This window comes from Conger conger, chromosome 4 (genome assembly GCF_963514075.1).
Source record: "Conger conger chromosome 4, fConCon1.1, whole genome shotgun sequence".
NCBI classification, from domain to species: domain Eukaryota; kingdom Metazoa; phylum Chordata; class Actinopteri; order Anguilliformes; family Congridae; genus Conger; species Conger conger.
Genome location: NC_083763.1, coordinates 55,101,393 through 55,121,907, shown reverse-complemented (window position 1 = coordinate 55,121,907; position 20,515 = coordinate 55,101,393). Strand labels below are relative to the sequence as shown.

The window sequence follows — 20,515 nt, the reverse complement described above, 5'->3', positions numbered from 1 at the left end:
TTTTACATTTAAAGATAAGTTGAAACAGAAGTTGGAGCAGCACTAGCTTCCACATTATGACGTAAGTGAAACAAATCTTTGGGAGGAATTTTTGGAGGGCGGGGAGTGGATTTGACTGAGGTCAGATGAGGAGGGGGAAGTGGAGCCGTGGTCTACAGCTCTGCGGGGAAGAACGTGCACCACAGCATGAAAGGATAGTGATTGGAGGGGAATGAAAATGAAAGGACAGTGATTGGAGGACATGTGATCGACATACACCCCCACTGGTACACAACGACGTAAAATTTTAATTCACATATTTTTTTATTTCCCCTGACCTGACATCAGTGGACTGAACCACCACTCCAAAACAGGTTGAACAAATACTCATTCATTTATCACAGTATGTATAGGCCTATGTATGTGTGTGTATACACTCAGTGACAACTCTATTAGGTCGACCTGTACACCCGTTAATGCAAATGTCTAATCAGCCAATCACGTGGCAGCAACTCAATGCATGAATACATGCGGCTGTGGTCAAGTTGTTGTTCAGAACGGGGAAGAAATGTGATCTAAGTGACTGTGTATCTAGCTGAAGGTGTACCTAATAAAGTGTATGTATGTATGTATGAATGTGTATGTATATAGGATATATACATAGATTGTCAGAAAAGACATCAGGCTTAATGATCTCATGGGAAGCAAAGGCTTCAGTGCACGTATGATGTGTCTATTCTTGCATGATGTTTGATTGTATTTTGTCAGCTGAAAGTACACCACATTAAGCAGGATGTGATTCAGTGTCATGTTCTCGTTAAATTTATTGTGACTGTAGCGTCAAAGTTAATTGTCCTTTCTGTCAATAATACATTGAAAATTGAGGTCTACTTGTATAAAGTTCTAAAGTTGTTGTTTTTTGAGGTACCTGCATACCTCAGACATGCCCAATATGGCAGTTTTCAGTTAGAAACGTGTTTAAACATGTGTAAGAGTACGCTAGTTAACCTAATAACTGTCATATTTTCATTTTGCTGATATTTTCATTATGTTGTAGGGTATGTAGTATGGTTATAATGATGGTTATTATTGTTGTAAATAATAATAAATATCAATCAATTATAATGGTTTGCGCTGATTAGGTTTTTTCTAATTAAATGCGTAAATATTCGAACAGATGCAAGTTGAGTGAAAAGGAATGGAGCCCGTCACGTGTTATCTTTGGCGCCTCCGTTTGATGTAAAAGCCCGAATGCGGCAGGTGGAGCACGCGCGCAAATAAAAAGCAAATTAACGAGCAGTTAGAATAATTAGCTTACAAAAAAAAGAACGCGTTAGCCAACACATTGAGTTGCATTGAACTGTTCAAAAGGATTGTAATTGTTAAACTGTATAAAATTGTATGTTTTAATCCAAAATAACACCAAGAGTAGGTTAGGATATAATTAAGAGCTAATAAACTGGCCAATGTGTGTGGGTTTTTGTTTTTTTGTTTTTTTTTTGTTTTCCCTTATTTCTAAAGTTGATAGATTAACCTCGCCAAAATTCGAAAAATAGCTTTTCTTTAAAATGCTTTACATTTATTTGATTTCATCATTCTCAACTTACCCTGTATTTTCCTGTGAGTCTTTTAGACGTGTATTCTCCAGATCCATACACCATACCATTTTCCACTTTCCAGGTTTTCGGTGTGCCCAGGACGAAGTTAAATTGATAGACCTTAGAATTGTCCAATCAATGGCCGCAAAGCGTCAAGTATGTGTTCGCTCCAGTTACTCGACCAATGACAAAGGTTCTTTATCTGACGCATTTACAACCAAGGCTAATTTTGTTCTCCGAATGGGCCATACTGGTAGTGTAAAAGATGTCCCCAGTCCGTCCAAATATGTACATTTTTAATCCTCAGAGTACATGCGTTTTGTTATTCGCATTTCATTACCATGTGAATTAAGATTCTATTGAGAGAGTATCGTATACACGGTTTTAACCGAGTGTTCAAGTGCATCATTGCGTGGTTTGCCGAACTTCCATTTTTGTTGTGTCTTGGGCTACAGCTATTTTTCAAATAAACGACTGTATATTTCAAATATATAGAAATGTCCGTTCTTTTTAGATTTAAATGCTTTAACCTATTGTGTATGGACATCAAAAACAAACTTCGAGTTTAACGTCGTCAGCTCATTCGCATTCGTGTTTAGGTGTGTGAGTGCCGTCGACCTTCACTTTTTTTTTTCTAGCGCTGAGTCTACAAACTAATGTACTTGAACGCGACATGCGCACTAACATTTCAGACGGAGGAGGGGCATACCTGTCAATCTCTTTGGAGGAGGAGGGAAGGGGAAAGGGGGTTTGGGGGTGTGAGAGTTACACTTTCTCGATGCCGCAATGTTTTTTGATCATTGAAATTGCGAAAACACTCATATGGATATCTACTGAGATGAACGCAGAAATGGTGTTAAACGGGTACAAATAAGATCATTACCCATAACAAAGTTACTAAACAGAAACATGCGTGAATACGTCAGCCTGAAGTTTAGCTACAAACTCTAGGGAAAACCACGAGTGTAGTTGCGCCAATGAACATTTAGTTTACCGGGCAATATGGGCTAGCTACATCATAAACACCTAAATCTTAATTTAATTTGCCGAAATGTGGAAACAGATCATTTAGGCTATTTAGTGCTGACACATAGATAAGCCTAGTTAAATAACATTACGTTTCAAGATAAGGTTAAGACGTAATATTTTGTTTACTATTGGAACTATTATGACTTATGAATAATCAAATTAAGCTAAATGTTTGAAACATGTATTGTTATCATGATTATTTTAATAGTATTGTTTTTATTATTATTATTATTATTATTATTATTATTATTATTATTATTATTATGTTAAATATTTTACGAGTTTAGGCTTGTGTTACTTTCAAAAAGCTTTCGTTTGTTTCAGGATTGGGGGTTCACTAATCCGTCAAAGTATAGCGAGCAGCTGAGAACTCGTTACACGAATGAGTCAGAGATGGTTCAGGGGCGTGTCTTTTTGGTTTAGAAATACTATCCATTGTTCCATCCTGTCGAATCGGAAAAGCACATATCTGGGACCACTGGCCAATCGTATTACACTGACCGCCCCCTGACTCCGCCCAGAACTCTATATTAAAGGCTCTACCGCCGCGTGAGTTCGCCACTGGCACTTAATAGCCATTTTTGTATTATTGTTGCTGCAAGTGGATTGCTTTTATTATTTTTTTCCCTCCCGTCTCGCACAAGATATCAAACCTTAGGACAAAATGGCACAAAAATCTGAAACAAAAGTAGATACCACTTCGGATAACCCCGCTAAGGTAAGAAGTGAAAGTTGTCAAAATTATATTAATTTGCATACATTTCTTTCATATCCATATTTGCTGTGTGAAAGGATTGTGAAGAAAAATGTATTAGCAGAAATGTCCATTTGAATCGGCGAGTCCGGTAAACTGTATCTAGGTTATGGAATGGATGAAAGTGTATCATTTGGCTACATTACTGCTTGGAGGCTATGGGGAATAAAAATTAACCAGCGGTCTCAACTTGGGTCTCCGAACAGAAACAAGGGCAAGCGTTGCTTTATTGTTCGGAGTACAAGTCTGCGCGGGTTCTTTGTTTATACAAGCGTGTTGGTTCCTCTTTGAACGCCAACCACGGAGAGTGGAGAATGAATATCGGCGCTCAAACAACCGGTCCATACATCGTCGAGCTAGTGAATCTACATTATTTTCCCGTTATCTAGTTGCAGCAAGCTATGGTTTTCATAAAGGGAATTTGCTGGACGCATGAATTTACTGACATTTGCCAGACCCGTGCTTCTTTCTTCTGTCAAGTTAGTTGGGTAGGCTACCTGGAACTGTTCAAACGATTCAGTTTCTTTATGAAACTGGAAATAGTTTTCAGAGAATGTTCCGTCCTTGCATTGAATTATATTTTGACAGTGTAGCCATTATTTGCGGCGCCTGCGTAGGCTCGATAACATGATGATGAATGCTTGTTTGAAAGCGAGCCTTCTCTTGAAATCATTAATGTAGTAATTAAATCTGGAAATAAACTTTGATGCCCCGCTTTGGTCCGTTCGCTTTGGTCTGATGTGACGAAGGTATGAATTGCGGGCGCGCTAGTCCGTTTCTACGGAGCTGACTGGCACCAGAAAGTGCGATTTTGTTCAGTTTAAGGTTTGTTTAACCTCAGCCTACAGACTATGAAACGTATGTGGGAGCCGTTGTGGAAGCTGAATGAAAATAAATAGTTTGATCGTACCGTCTCGGAATTTACTAGCCTCTGTAGTTTCTGAACACTCGACGTCGCGGTCTCCAGTCTGTTCCCCGTAACTCGCTAGAATAATTAGAAGCGCAATTCCGAACGGCTGTGTGGCGGCTACCGGGAAAGAATTGTTACAATTGTTCCACGATTTCCACGTACGTTTTCGAATTCAAATGTAATAAGGCGCACAATGGATGCTCAGTTTGCGTATTGGTTAAGACTTAATCTACAGTTAAACCGACCGTTGCATTATTGGTCTTAAGGTGACTCGAACTCGGTGCTGCTAGCGGTGGTACGTCACACGCAGCCTTTAGCTTAAAGATAGTAAGAGTAATAGTAGGGCATGAGCGGAAAGTTTAATGGTAAAAGTCTAAGCGTATGAGAGTTGGAACGTCATCCCCTCCACCCCCTTCTCTTTGCCGGTGCCGTGCCGTGCACCTCAGTTGGCTAACCTACTTTCACCGACGGAGGTTGGCGCTTGTTGAAAACACAAATACTGTAGTAGGTAAACGGCTGCTGCTCGGTCACGTTCCTTTGCCAATCCACGCTTTGCACCGTGACCACCCGTTTAACCGAAGACGCGATTAACCCAGTTTCCCCCCCCTCCCCCGAAGCTACCTGATTTGCTCTTTGAACTAACCATTCGGCTCGGCTGTATGTCCAGATTTATTACGCTGTTCTTCGCGGGATTAAGTTTGCCTTTTAATATTGAAAGGAAATGAAAAGGCAAGCGTCGCACGTTGCCTTTTTGCAGGGTCTTGCTACGAAAGCTTTATTTATAAAAGATAGTGCTGGAAATGCAGTGGCAATGGTTTCAGTAGGCGGTGCTAGCGTGATGTAGCCGGTAACCGGCTTAAAGGCTAAAGATTACTGAAACTAATTAATAAAAGCGATTTGCCTCTTCCTGAGATGGTCAAACGAAACTTGTAACAATTTTGAGATCAGTTATATTAATAAATTGAATAAATTTAGTATTTTTTTATTTTCTTAAACGGTAACTAAAATGATCGTTAAAATGATAGTCAGTTTAATTCTTTATCACAAAGTATCTGAAACTGATCGTTACCGATTCTGGTACATTCTTGAAATTCGATTGAGAGGGAAACGCGCTTCCAAGTCGCTAGGCTATTGTCTCCTCGCTCGAACTAAATTAGCCAGCCTCTTTCTCGTCGTCTGCATCGTTCATACGTCCTCATTGCTGTATTAAAATAATCGGTCAATGCACTCTGGGAGTTGCAGTCTTTTCCCCGGGCGTGTCTTCCTCGTACCCTATAGTAAGCGATATTTACTGAACTACAGCACTCGGCGCTCAACGTATCAGATTACAACACTTCTATTAGAGCTATTAAAGTAGGCGGGAAGAAGAAAAGGGGAGCAACCAATAGGATGCGAAGGATGGTAGTGTCGCATTTCAAATGTAAAATGAAAGCATGCTTTTGCGGGTTTAGAGGGGGTGAAAGCAGAAGGGGCGTGGACATGATGGCATAAGGAAACATTACTTCCCCCTCAATTTTATCCCATACAAATTGATTTCATGCAGCAATTCTCAGTCTGATCAAAGGCCTAGTCATTTATAATATTATTATTATTATTATTATTATTTGTTTGTTTCCCGCTTTAAATTTTGGGTTCAATTTCCCCATTCCCTCCAAATGATGGTTCTTCCATTTGAAATTGTAATGCATTGCTTCTCTAAAATCTATGAATGGCATTTAATAGTCTCACAATACACATCTTCTGTTTGTCTATTCGTCTAGGATCTGAAAGAAAAGAAAGTGGCTGAAGAAAAGGAGAATGGGAAGGAGAAGGCTGCAAACGGAAATACAGTAAGTTTCTGTACCCGGACCCCTACAGTTGGTATTGGGCCATTGCCTTGCATAGCCCAGGATTTTGTTCAACACCAGTCAGGGTTCAGGATAGTCTTGCTTGGAGGGACATATGTTCCAATTTTCTGCAATGTTTTCTGTGTACATGTACGCAGTGAGCCGAGTATGCAACATCAACTGATTCCCTCGAAATTCAAAAACTCGACATTTTGCATCACAGGAGAACGAGGAAAATGGGGAACCTGAGAATGAAGTGGAAGACGACGAAGAGGATGACGTGGCAGATGACGACGATGAGGAAGATGATGTAGAAGGTAAGTCCGGTTTCACACTTGGCACCCCATTTGACCAACTTGTTGGGTTGAACGGTATGAGATATGAATCTCTTTGGCCTGTTCTGTCTCTAGGGGATGAAGATGACGAGGATGACGACGTCGATGGGGGAGCTGGGAAGAGAGCAGCTGAGGATGATGACGATGATGATGAGGTATGGACTTCCTGGTTTGGATTTCAATTGGATTTAACTTTTTTTTTTCTTTGGTAAAAATGGTACAATTATAACCATGCTCTCATTTTTAGGAGGATGCTGGAACAAAGAGGCAGAAAACGGATTAGAAGCTCTTTTCCTGGCTGAAATCTTTCTAAACCCTCCCCTCTCACACCTGTCTGTTGGGGTGTCTGGGGGAGTGGTGGAGAAAAAGAAATGTGGTCGTCATCAAGTAGAGTCCCAGCATCAGTGCGCACACACACCCAACTGCAAATTTTTTAGAATCAACCAAGACTTCAAGGCTCTACCTTCTTAATGAAATACTTTAAAAAGGATAATTTGTTTGTATTTTTATTTACATTTTATATTTTTGTACATATTGTTAGGAGGTCAGCCATTTTTGACAGTGATCTCTGGTGACCAAACGGTGCTTTGAAGTTGATGCTTCTCTATAAAATAGACTTTACTTGTGGTTTGACCATGTCATGTTATCTCAACAGAAATCTTGTAAAAAAATTACGAAAAAAAAATCAAAACCGATTAAATTCAGAGCATTCCAGTAACTTTGTGTATGTACTTTAGTTGTACCATAAGTAGTTGGTTTGTATGAGATGACAAGGCCAAAGAAAAGGATTTCTTTTTTTCTTTTTCTTTTTTTTTTTTTTTTTGTCCATGAAATTGCTGTTTATTGTGGCCTGTTTGATGTATGTGTGAAGTTTGTTGTACGACAATAAACCGGAATTTTATTTTGTGAGTTCTTAAATTTTTTTCCTCCTTTTTATTGTATCCTTTTGACATGTCATAGTAGAATTTTAAATGTTTAAGCAATCTCGTCCATTAAATCATGCAACTAGGCTCTATAATCTATGGAAAGTATCCTTTTCCGACATGCTGTTAATGTATTTTATTGGCCTGTTAGAAATGTACATCAATGTAAATTATTCATGCCTTAAGATTTCAAATCTGGTAAATTATATTGCATTTAACAAATTTACTTTGGGTGCATTCTTTCATTTTAATATACAGGTGTTCACGGGGAGCGTAACAACTGCACGTGGTCATTTGCAGTCAGGGCAATACATTTATCTTGTGCGTTATTGATATATATTTGATAACATTGAAACGCGCTCTGGGTGTTGGGAGGCCACCTGCCTTGCCTTGAGCAGTCCACTGGTGAGTGAATAAACGGGAATAGTGATACAGTTCAGGAAATTTACTCCAGCGACTCGATCTAGTCCGCCAACCCCACCCCACACCACGGTCTGTATCCCACGCAATGTCCGTTAATACGGTCGATGTTCAATTTCGCAGATGTACAAGTTAGTGCATTAACCCCCCCTCCGTGCACCACCGCATCATGCGAAAAGGAGACCGCACACCATTCCCGTGTTGAGTCGAGATGACAATTTTAGATTTCTGTGACCGGTGAAAAGTATCAGACAAAATTGGCATTCAGCTATAGTGCTTACCCATGTTCATTTCCAGAATTTTTGTGCTCAGTTTGCTCAGATTGCCTTATTCACATCTTGTAAAATGCAGTTCAGCAGTTCAAATGTTTGGTAGCACATAATTTGGACGTCCAGGTTTTATTTTATTTTGAGAGGCCTTGTAAGGAAATAAATTCGTGGATAATGACTCAAAGGGTGAGTGTCAGTTGTATCCATGAATTCCTAAAACGATCTAACCCACATCAAAATGTTTTAACATTGAATATTTGCAGCTCTTCTATAACACGCACATCTTTCGGACATTTTATTACATCACTGAAAAAACAAAAAAAGTTAAATGCAACAACTACCACAGTCGTGTCCATTACCCTTTACGATAGTTTGTGCGCGTGCGCGCATCTGTGCCGACACTAATACTGTTTTGGAGACGGTGCTGATTAGAATCCTTTTAGACTTCAATATGAATGACGACTACTTCCTGGTGCTTGAATGGCCTGCTATCAGTAGCCTGATTTCTTCGGAGTGTTTGGCAGAGCTGCCGTGTCTTTCAGAAGAGCTATTGCATAACGTGTATGTGGTATGGCTGGCGCAAACATGCCCACTTTGCATTGGCTTTTAGTAGTTGTCAGTGTTTTTTTCCCCTTCAGTGCAGTCTGTGTGGTATATCCACACGGTTACCTCACATGGCTGCTTGGGTTTCTTCACAACTGCATCTGAGGGGAGAGGGGGAACCCAGCTAACTCAATGGTGCTTTTTTATAACATTGAAGATGACATTTCACGTTAGCTGGGAAGGATATGAGAGGTGTCCAATTTGATTAAGGCTTCAAAAATTCATTGTAGCACTGAATTTTTGTCGAAGTACGCGTGGTGTATGCCTCTAATCCTCTGATCTCTGGCTACAGATGTGCATACTTTGGCTGCAGATGTACAGGCATATATAGACTCGAATCGTGAAACCTGCGCATTGCCCTCCGTGAGAATAACTTTGGAAGGTGTGTGCTGTTCATTTTGCATAGCAGTACACAGCCAACAATATTCAAATCGTGCCAACTTTCCGGAATATTCGGCCGGTGGTTACTTCAGTTATCACATTTGTTTGTTGGCTGTTTGCGCGACTTGACGTTCCGCTGATTCGCTCTACCGAGTTCCCCTCCTGCGCTGGCTACACGTTCCTCTGCATCCCGGATCCCGAAAATCCAGTTGTGTTCCTCTCTGTCCTGTGGTTAGGCGTTCGGGTGATTGTGTTTAAACTGGGTTCCAAACAAACGCCAACGCCTTCCTGTTGCCGTGGAGACCCGAGTGCCGAGGTGCTGCGTTTGTTGACCTGGTTCAAACGGAAAAGGTAACCTGGCTCGCGACCGCGTGGTTTTCCTGTGGCAGTACAGAACTCCGGAGCATAAAGCAGCGGTTGATGCTGCTCAAACCTCCGCAGAATGAACCCCATTCCCCCACCCCCAACATTGCCACCCCACTCTCCCCATTCCCCCCCCCCCCCCCCCGGAACTAAGTAAAAACCAAGAGCCTCTGCTCTTTCCACACATGTCCCCAGTGGAAACTCCCTGTTAAAGACACAAAATAATGAGATTTTAAAATGAGTTTAATCAAGCAAGTTAGCCAAACACCAATTAAACCACCACAGAACATATACACACGCACACACACAAGAGTATGGCGCACACACACATACACAAATATGCACGCACAGATATCACACGCACGCACACACACACATACACATACACATACACATACACACACGGTTTCCATGGGTACCATGGCTGAACAGGCCTGGACTAAATGATTGGCTTTGGTACAAAGAACAGATTTGATCCAGAGCATTAAAGTGAACTTTATTTATAGATATGTTTTTATCTGTCTGGTTAGATTTACCTTAATGGATCCAGGATGTTATAAGTTACCATGCCAGAGGCAAACGAAACACTGCCCCAATATAACGTATGGTAGTATAACGTTTACAAAGAATAATAAAACAGTAAATAGCTGGCATATGTAACATCATGAGCCCTGTATTTATACCCACCACTTTATACACAGTTGTGCTGGCTGTCTTCTTTGCTGTAAGTGTGTTCTCGGCAAGCATGCAGAAAGGAATTGTGGGAAACAGTAACAATAATGACCCTAGTCTGGAATGGAATGATAAGCGAGGACTGGTAAATAAACCCAGGCCTGGTGCTTGACTGTGTGCCGGTTTGAACAGACCAGAGCGTGTTGTGTGCTGTGTAGGACTGTGTCACTTTCTCTCTACACTCTGCGGAGAACAGTAGGCGGAAGAGCCGTAGTCGGCCGTGGGTTGAGGAAGGAAGCGGTGGAAGATGAAATGTGCGTAGGCGTGGGGCTGCTGGTCGGTTCATCCTGTAAAGGCTCTGTTCTCCTGCGTGGACGGTCTGCAAACCCAGTCCGGCGCCGATTCCGGACCGCGGCAGTGCTGACCGGGGCCAGCAGAGCAGCATGGTTATTCCTGCTGTCCAAAATCAGTAGCGATGGAAACCATCAGCCAGTAAAAATTTGTGAAGATAAAAGAGTTTACGGTTTGAGGGAATCGGGGGCTTTGTGGTCGACGCAGTGGTGGAAGATCCTAGGGCACTGACTGACAGGATATTAGGAGATATTTGGAGGTATGGCGCAGCTTGTAGCCTCGTGGCTAAGGTACATGACTGGGACCTGGAAGGTTGGTGGTTCAACGCTTGACTAAGGTACATGACTGGGACCTGGAAGGTTCAAGCCCTGGTGTAGCCACAATAACATCTGCGCAACTGTTGGGCCCTTGAGCAAGGCCTTTAACCCTGCATTGCTCCAGGGGGGATTGTCCTCTGCTTTGTCTAATCAACTGCAAGTCGATTTGGATAAAAGTGCCAGCTAAATTACAAATTATTTATTCATAATTAGGATGAATAACTTTTCTCTACAGGAGAGCTGCAAGCCTGCAAAGACAGGTTTAAAGTGTTGAATGGGCCTATTATTATTGTAGATTCTGAAGGTGTGGATACAGATTTTTCAGTGTCAGGTTTGTTGGCAACCGTATTAGATGTTAGAATGTTGGACCTCATATATGCCTGTAACCTTTGACCTAAAAACAAGTCACTGTTTTACTTGACTGTTGAACCAGGGAAAAACAGGGGAAAGGTCAAATATGAATTGAGATGCCTTCTGCACCTCAGATGCTTGTATGATTTGCATGGTATGAACTCTCTCGCTGTTTCCTTGATAATTATCATAGAAACATGCCGTGAACCCAAAAAAAATAAATGCACTATCATAAGAAGGATTCTGTTTGTGACAATAAATGTGATTGAGGTTTTTTCGGTAATCTGCAGAAATTGTAAAAATGTTATTGTTCAAGGCAATTCAGTTAATGGCTTGACCCCCAGGTCTCAAGAAAATATGCTGCTCGTGAGAAGCTGCTCGCTGAGAAAATGGCCGCTCCTCAAAACTGATGCCCTCTCCAAATCTCACTGCATTTCCCAGCCAAAACTCCCAAGATCAGCCAGCTCTGGGAAAAAGATGTCCCCGCATTCCTGTCCATCTCGGGGATTCTGGAATCCCAAAATCCCCCTGCCCCTCCACGGCGTTCCCGCTCACTCGCTCCATCCCAGCATCCTTTGGGAGTGCATCTATGAAGAGAGAGCGAGAGAGAGAGAGAGAGAGAGACAGAGAGAGAGGGAGGGAGGGAGATAGAGAGAGTGGGGGGATGGCGGAAACTGATTTCTTCTTTTCCTGGTTGATGTATCCCCCTCCCCCCTCAATATCTCCACTGAGCATGTGTGGTATTTTCGGCATTGGTGCAGAAATATAACCGGAATAGATCTTTTGATGCTTTTGAAAGCTGTCACATCACAGGCATGAGGCAGGCGGGGCTTCTTGCCGGCTGGATGACAGCAGAGGACATGCATGGTCACAGTGGAGTCGGTGAGGGTACATACTACCAGCTTCAGGGGGTAAAAGTAATGGGGGAAGAAGGAGGGGGTTGGGGGGGTAGTACAGTGAACAGGATAAACTTTAATTTGAAATAGTTTAATACTTTAGACACAATTACAAATTCCAAGAGATTACTGATCGATTTTAAAGGAAGCATCCGTTTCTCACTGATGTTCATTATTCGGAGGGAAATGCTTTCAGCACAATATGATTTAGTTTTTGCTATCAATGTGTTTCTTTGAATTCCACTCGTGATTTCACACCTCACAGCCATTTAAAGAGCTACCTTTAAAGAAAAGTTTCTGAGATGTTCCTTGGTATGAATGATGTCGAACCTTGTCTTATGTCGAACTGAAGGAACTCTTTGCCACTGGAAAAGCCACCCCCCAGTTCCACGGAGCCACGGAGCCACCCCCCAGTTCCACTCTCAAGTAACAATTCCATGAGGAATCCTTCTGAAGAGATTACGCATAGGAACTTCTAGAACCTTCTAGATATATGTACTGAGGGTTCTCCTCAGAATCTTTCATCGGGTGTTCTGTTCTGGCACCGAAATGGGTTGCTATTTTTGTAGAAACTAGAGCCCTTTTTTTTCTAAGCGCAGGCCTGGAGTAGAAAGGCTTTTTCTGGAACACCGACTTGGCGCCTCCAGGGCTCCACAGATTACAATGAGGGGAGCCAAACGCTCCTCTTTTTTCCCCTTCCTTCCATCAGGCCTGGTCAGACGCACAGATGGTGAACCCCCCCTCCCCTTTCCCCCACATCCCTCCCTAAATCCAGCCCATCCACGACAGTGCAGATGGTGGAGCTCTCCTCCCTCGGATTCTGTCGACTTTTCTCCCATGGTCCCTGGTTGGCGACCCGCGTATTTCGGCGTCAGAGAGCGTGGCCTGTAGATACTCACCTCTGACACAGTGCCGCGTTTGGCAGCAACGGCTCCGCGCGATCTAATCAGGTTCGAGGCGGTTTACACTGAAACGTATGGGAGAAATAGGATTTTCATTAGCGGTAACAAGATTCGGTCTCTTCATAACAAGCGGTGGTCATTGGACTATTCTGACAACGCAGGAGGGGCTGGGAAAAGGAAAGTACTCTAACAGCCAGTTAAAAATAATGGTTCAAATAGGTGCTTTACAACCAGGACAGATATGGCTATATGAGACTCCTTACCCGGACAACTTCACTGGGACTAGCCTGACATATGAGAGGGTGGAGCACACAGAGCTCAGAGCACTCTGTTTAATGGACAGGGGAGACTGACATTTCGACATCAACCTCCACAGAGTCAAAAACAGGAGCACAGGAGCTGGCGTTGGCCGTCTGTTTTGTCGAACCATAATTCAGGGATCAGTCAAGCTGTTAACAGAACTGAACCTCAAATCATGGCTACTGCTCCCGCGACGGCCTTCAGGGATTGGCCGGGGGGTGCTTGAACTCTCCAATCAGAATGCTGGAAGGGGCCGTGCCCTGCCGTGACCTCGGACGAGTGTTGACAGTACAGATCACTGTCGCTGGGCGGAGGTCAGTGTTCTGATAATGGTTTTGGTTTTTTTTCCGTGTTTTTTGGGAACGTCGTGATGAGCCAAGTCTGACAAGCGGAGTCTCGCGCTTATCGAACGCTGACTCATGGCGGGGGGGAAAGTGCGGAATATTAAATATCGCGGCCATTTCCCGATCGCCCGGCCCATTCCACGTGCTTGTCGTCGCCCTCACGCTTCTGCTGGTCTGAGGGCAGCTATCGATTTGTGCACGTGAAGAAGTAAAATCGCTGCCCTCCCGCTGTGTTGAGAAATCAATACGGCAGAGATTAGTGGAATAAAGTAGGCCATTTACATTGCGCAAGTAGCATGTGGCCCCGCAGTATGCGTTTGACCACAGTATTTGGTCATGGGTGAAAGTATGGATTCATAAAGATGTTTGGGATAACAGTACCTGCAAAGGTGGGATTTGCATCAATTATTTTCTCAATGACCGGTGTAGGATGCGGTGCCCTGAATTCCAAGAAGGCCAACAATCTGTCTGTAGATTAACAGTGAAACATTTGGTTTCTTTTCTTGGAAATCTTCAGGTTTTTTTTCCAGAGAGGTCAATAATTTGCAGATCTTATATAGTATCTTTTAAACATATATATTTATACCGCTTCTTGTGTTAACCTTGAGTCAGTTCCCTTCCTTGAGTCAGAACAGGCTACGCGTGTCGTCGCTTTAAGAATTAGAATCCATGTCTTGTCTGAAAAGCTTTAAATCCGACTTAACATCCGAAGTTTCCCCCCACGGGATTGCCTCTGATCCTGTTATAAAGCTAACCGTTGTCACATTTTCTCCCCCCCGTCTTTTTCTCACCTCCGAAGTTCCCCGGCGGTTCCTCCGGGCTGTTGGCGGAATTTGGCGCGGCGGGGGGAAAAAACGGCGGGATTCGGCGGAGCTGGGGGCACGTCAGCGCTTGCTCGACGCTCCCGCCATTAGCCTTCCCAGCCTTCCCGAGCGAGTCGCGACACGCGGCCCGCTTTTAACCGCAGCGTTTGGGGGAACGCCGTCTGGAGCAGCGGGAACTAGCGGGGTGGGGGAGGAGGAGGAGGAGGGGGGTGGGGGGGGTTTAGCGTGGTTAGCGTATGAAGGTCAACGGGGTCCGAGCTTGTCATAAATCAGCTTAGCCCTGGATTTCCACACGCCGTGTTTGAATGGGAGCTATGCGCCACGCCTGCCGGGTGAGATCCTTCCCGAAGCGGTTCACATGTTTACAGGCTTACGGGATGCAGGTCAGCGTGCGCGTCGTGTTCCCTGTAAGCCCCTCTCCAGAAAACAGAATCGGAGGCAGGTTACCCAGATTCTCGGGAATACCGGGAATGTGATTTAATTTCCCGCTCATTCTTTCATGATTAATCGGGAAATTCAGGTTTTGAAACTTGTTCGAAAACTGCTCTGGAGGCTCTAGCACTAGCATTTGGCCACTAATATAATTTGGCCTCTGTCTATCTTTGCATCCATCTATCCATCCGCCCATCCATCATTGAACACTCTCTCCTGCTGGCGGCTCTGAAAGGCTCTCGATGCAGGACTGTGTCATACTCTGACAAAGGCCCCTTTCTCTGGTTCAGACAGTGAGGGTGTTAAAATCAGTATTTACTGATTTATCAGGAAAAACAACATCCCTGAAGCCTGGGAGGGAGGTGGGAAAACGGGGCTGGCTGTCATCATGACATCATCCTCAATAATATCTCAGGCCTTGGTAATGCTACTTACATAACATAACATAATGACAAGAGCAGGCTATTCAGCCCAGCAATGCTCGCCTTTTCCTACCACTATATGAGGACATACTAGCCTGGGCAGGGCTGTGCCTTCTATGGTTTAGAGAGATAACTCTCTTTATAGAAATAATGGTCAAACAACTCCATTTTGCTTCTGTTATCTTGGGTTGTTATTTTGTTCCAAATAGGCGTCTGACAGTTTGCCAAATTTAAGCTTGCCACAGTTCACCAGTTTAATTTCTTACACCACGTCTTCTGTTATGTGTTACATCTCACTTTCAGTAACCGCTCTCCATCTCTCTCTCTCTCTTTCTCTTTCTCTCTCTCTCGCTCTCTCACATGCATGTGTTCACGTGATCTTTGAAAGTCTGAAATTTTCATGTTGGTAGAATATGTAAAGACTAATGACTTACATTGAAACAAAACCTCATGAAATGCTGTACATCTCCACAAACCTGACCAACATTTGCACAGAATCATACAGTACAACCAGAGTCAGCGTTAAGAAACTATGCGGTCGTTTAGGGCCACATCGTCCCTGGGCCACACAATTCAAGTTTTTGGGTGTGAGTGTGGTTTGGAGCAATTTGGGGCTGCAGCATTGTTTAGGGCCCAAAACCTGAGGGTGAGCTCTGAGCACAACCTACACTAACACAGTATTAGTTACAGTCACACTGTATGACACATTAAACCTTACACACAATCACACAGAGTGACACCCCTACACACACACTATAGACTGCACTTGCACAGAATGACACATTATTACCTATACACACAGGCACACAGAATGACCAATACATACATACACACACAAACACACACACACTATAACCTGCAGTTACACAGAATGATTCATATTATGACCTACACTGACTAGCACACAGAATGACCAACACACACACACACACACACACACAATAACCTGTACTTACACAGAAAGACACATTACAACCTATACTCGCAAGCACAGATGGACCACAACACACACAAACTATAACCTGCACTTATACAGAATGATGCATTCCGACCTATACTTGCAAGCACACAGAATACACCCCTACACGTACACTTACACAGAATGACACAGGATGACTTTGCTCATACGGAAGAAATCTGATTCACACATCAGCTAGCAAGCAGCGAGTCTCAAACCAACCTCATGTTCTCAGCGTGTACCATTTCACAACTGCACTCGCTGTTACACCCCTTCCCAAAATTATAACACCCCCCACCGCCCCCACACACACACAGCGCCAGCTCTTCGTCAAATTTCTGTGTGAAAAACATCTCCTGGTTAGGCTGTGTTTCTCTGGTACCATAATCAACAAGTTTCCCAGCAGAGAAGCAAGCCAGTTGCAGGTGGAGTGTTGGAACGTAAAAAGCGTAGCATCCTTCTGTTTTTGCTTCGCATCAGCACTTGTACTTCAGTCCAGTGCTGCGCAAACACCTTTTGTGAAAGTCCCTTTTTCTTGTGTGAAGATTTCTCTTTTTCGCTTCTCTGTTGAACGTCTCATCACACGAGCCCATGGTCCGAGTCTATATCCTTTGTGAGGGGGGACGGGGGGGAAGGGGGAGGGATACTCAAATTTCTTTGCTTAGTTCACCAAAACTGACCAACAGCATCCATGTATACATCCCTCTGTGCTTATCTAGTTCTGGATGCCCATGAATGAAAACTGGAATAAAACAATACAGCTAAAAAAATAAAATGAAAATTATAAATCACACTCTGCATCTTACCCACTTGACTTAACTAAACATAGCACTGCGTCTGTAGATTTTCGATGCGGAATTTAGTAGTCCGGTCATTTAGCAAATCTCTCTCTTTCACACACACACTTGTGCCCACACACAAGCACGCACATGCTCACACAGATGCGCACACACGCTCTCCTTCTCTCTCCTACACACATGAACCCACACACACACACGCACGCACGCAACACACACACTGCAGTTGCGGGCACTTCTCTGTGTGTGAGCGGAGCAGCAGAATGTGGAATTGTTCAGTTTGAAACAGGGCTGTACTTTCCTGCCAGATACAACAGACCTCCCTCCCACTGGAGGAGAAAAAAAACCCAACGCACACGACTTCATATTTTCCCCTGAACATCTACTGCCACCAAGTGGTAGTAAGTGGGATTGCATTCTGTTTGGCGCATTTGCAAATACTTCAGTTTTTCCAAAGGGCAACCATGAGAACATTTTCACATGTAATCCCAAACAGAAGGATTGACATAACATCTGGCACAACAGAAATGTTTTTAGCTTAGTGCGCCTGGTTCTATTTATAGGTTTAGTAGTCATACTGTAAGTGCTTTCACACCGGTGCAAAGAGGAATGGGGTCAGGTGCAGAACATTTGTTTAAGATGTCGTCCTGGGAGTGGCAGTCATGAGTTTATTATTTAAAGAGCAATACATCAGGAAACGCAAGGCTTATTGAATTCTCATACGAGTCACAGGTCTGGTTTTGCAATAAGGCTCAATAATGCGGCTCCGGATCTGGATTCTGGACACGCCCTTACACTGGGTGTCTGATGTACTACAGTAAAGTACATTTCCTCTGTTGCCATTCAACTGGGTCAAACACTGAAATACATTAAACCCATTGGACACAACAGGCACAATTCCAGCCGGTTACTGATCATTTAAAAAGAAAAATCTATTTCCACCAATATCCTCTTAAGACTTGGAAATTCAGTATTTTGTCTTAATCTCAAGGACTTTATATTCTGATGTCCGCTAGTCAAGAAAATAAAAAAACGTTTGAATCTATACCCTTGATGACTTAAAGCCATTTTGTTGACAAATGTGTTCCATACTGTATCAGCATAATTTACAGCTGAATCTAGTCCTACCCCCGAAATTCCCATTTCCATTACATTCAAATGCAGAGTTTTAGTATGGCTGAATGGCCTGGCAAGCTATCCCACACAGTGACCAAACCGCATGCTAAGTAGCATACTTCTCACACTAGATTTCAATGAAAATGAAAATTTAGTGAGAGCAGTATGCTAGTATGTGGTTTCCAACACAGCCCATGATAAGCAAAGGAGAAATTCCGCACAGACATTAGGAAGTATGTTTTCACACACAGTGGTCACTGTGTGGAATAGCTTGCCAGGTCGTGTACCGTCGGTCTTCAATCAAGTGGACACCACTGGCTGGGACTAAAGGGTCAACCTCCGTAGTATTTTAGGAAGTAATACTGGCGTGACCCAGATGCGGGCCTTTTTTAATCTGTGTTTTGTAAGCGTCCTTAGCTAACCGAGCAGGTCTATTTCCACCGAACAGAAAGGAATACTTTTGCATAGCTTTGCATGAACGCAAATACCACACCTGCTCCTGCCCACAAGGCAGCCATTTGAATTTGCTCATAACAATAAAAGATGAACTTTCACAAGGTATGATAATGGTATCAGAGAGTGTGCCAATTTTCTACCCAGAATGTCTAGGAGTCGGCACAGAAAAGAAATTGTGAATTGTAATAACATCTTCACATACAGGAAATCACGAATAAGTGGGAGCTCTGGTAATCAAATCTTTGGTGAGAGACAGTGAATATTTTAATGGCCCCAACTCTATCACTCAGACAGAGGCTTGGTTCAGTTGCACTGCAAGCAAAAAAGCCCGTCTTAACAAGTGTTGTAATGAGTCTTAACATATATTTTTTTCTCTCAAGTGGAAATTACTAGTTACTTCATTTGCACCTCAAAGACATCTCATCTTATTTTGAAATAAAAAGCAATAGAAATGCAGTTTTAAGTCTAAATATAAGACAAAAATATTTGTCAAGATTTTTTGTTGTTGCAGTGAGTGAGTGAGTGAGTGAATTGTAATGTATTCACATACAGGAAAATGCCAAAGGGTGAGAAAATGTAACTTGTCAAACAAACAGTAACTGAAAACAAGCTAATATTTTCCACTAAATAAAAAAATAAAAAAGATCTTAATCACAAGACTAAAAACGCTGTTAAGACATCTGTTTTTGACAGTGTTGCTAGCAAAGGTGATCTTAGCTTTGGCTCTGTGTCGCTCAGACAGAAGCCTGGCTCAGCTGACTGACGGCCCCTCTGCTCTTCCTTCCACACACTGCTTCCCCTGCGTCCCTGTTCTCATGTGGATGTGTGTTCATACACCCAACCTACACTTTGTTGTATGTCTCTCTGGATAAGAGCATCTGCTAAATGCCTGTAATGTAATGTAATGTAACGTAATGTAATGTAATGTAATGTAGTGTAACGTAATGTAATGTAATGTAACATAATGTAGTGTAATGTAATGTAATGTAGTGTAACGTAGTGTAACGTAATGTAATGTAACGTAACGTAACGTAACGTAACGTAACGTAACGTAATGTAATGTACTGTAGTGTAATGTAACATAATGTAATGTAATGTAACTTAAATGTAACGTAACATAATGTAATGTAATGTAACGTAATGTAATGTAACGTAATGTAACGTAACGTAACGTAACGTAACGTAACGTAACGTAACGTAACGTAACGTAACGTAATGTCATGTAACGTAATGTAATGTAGTGTAACGTAATGTAATGCAGTGTAATGTAGTGTAACGTAATGTAACGTAATGTAATGCAGTGTAATGTAGTATAATGTAACGTAATGTAGTGTAATGTAGTGTAATGTAATGTAGTGTAATGTATTGTAGTGTAATGTAATGTAATGTAATGTCATGTAATGTAACTTAATGTAATGTCATGTAATGTAGTGTGTTCAGTGCTCTGGGGCATCACAGCCTAGCTTCTCCTTCCACAGCCCGTCTCAGGGACTCAGAAACACGCTCCCTTTTTCCTGCTCGTATGGATTATTAGTTTGCGCCGTACTCTCTTATTTCACAGTTTCCCCTCCTCCTGTATTCCCAGACATGCCTTTGACTCGGGGTCTTTTGTGCGCCGGGGCCCCTGAGCTCTTTTGCTGAAACCGAATCCCCGCCCAGATGGCTGCTGGCTTTTCAGACCGCGGCCGTGCAGAGACGGGTCCCCCCTGAGGACGGATCGGGGGTTCGCTGGGCTTATCTGAACGGATAGCTGAACCCGCTTTGAGGTTGACACGATCTCCGGTGGGTATCCGCCCTGGTAACCCAGGAGACCGCGAGCGCTTCCCTCTGATGATGGCCGCCTCACCATAGCAACGCACAGGTGAGGTGCCCCGCAGGTACATTGTCCCTTGCAGGAGGAAACGAGTAAAATTTTCCACGGATGAACCTGGGCGATTATTCACTGCAAAAACCAAAAAATAAGTCAGTTTCAACAAATACCTTAGTC

The 20,515-nt window shown here is 43.0% G+C and overlaps 1 protein-coding gene across 1 annotated transcript; it reads left to right on the top strand.

Annotated features, from left to right (window-relative positions):
* The first annotated feature begins 3,155 nt into the window (after positions 1-3,155).
* Positions 3,156-7,349, top strand: ptmaa (prothymosin alpha a). Its single transcript, XM_061237248.1, has 5 exons — positions 3,156-3,324; positions 6,031-6,099; positions 6,320-6,413; positions 6,507-6,586; positions 6,679-7,349. Exons 1-5 carry the CDS (start codon positions 3,271-3,273, stop codon positions 6,712-6,714), a joined length of 333 nt encoding a protein of 110 aa, XP_061093232.1. The 5' UTR covers positions 3,156-3,270; the 3' UTR covers positions 6,715-7,349.
* Positions 7,350-20,515: the final 13,166 nt, after the last annotated feature.

Coding starts and splice junctions, on each gene's coding strand:
- ptmaa (XM_061237248.1), top strand. CDS start 3,271: ATGGCACAAAAATCTGAAACAAAAGTAGATACCACTTCGGATAACCCC. Junction 3,325..6,030: donor CTTCGGATAACCCCGCTAAG/GTAAGAAGTGAA, acceptor CTATTCGTCTAG/GATCTGAAAGAAAAGAAAGT. Junction 6,100..6,319: donor AGGCTGCAAACGGAAATACA/GTAAGTTTCTGT, acceptor TTTGCATCACAG/GAGAACGAGGAAAATGGGGA.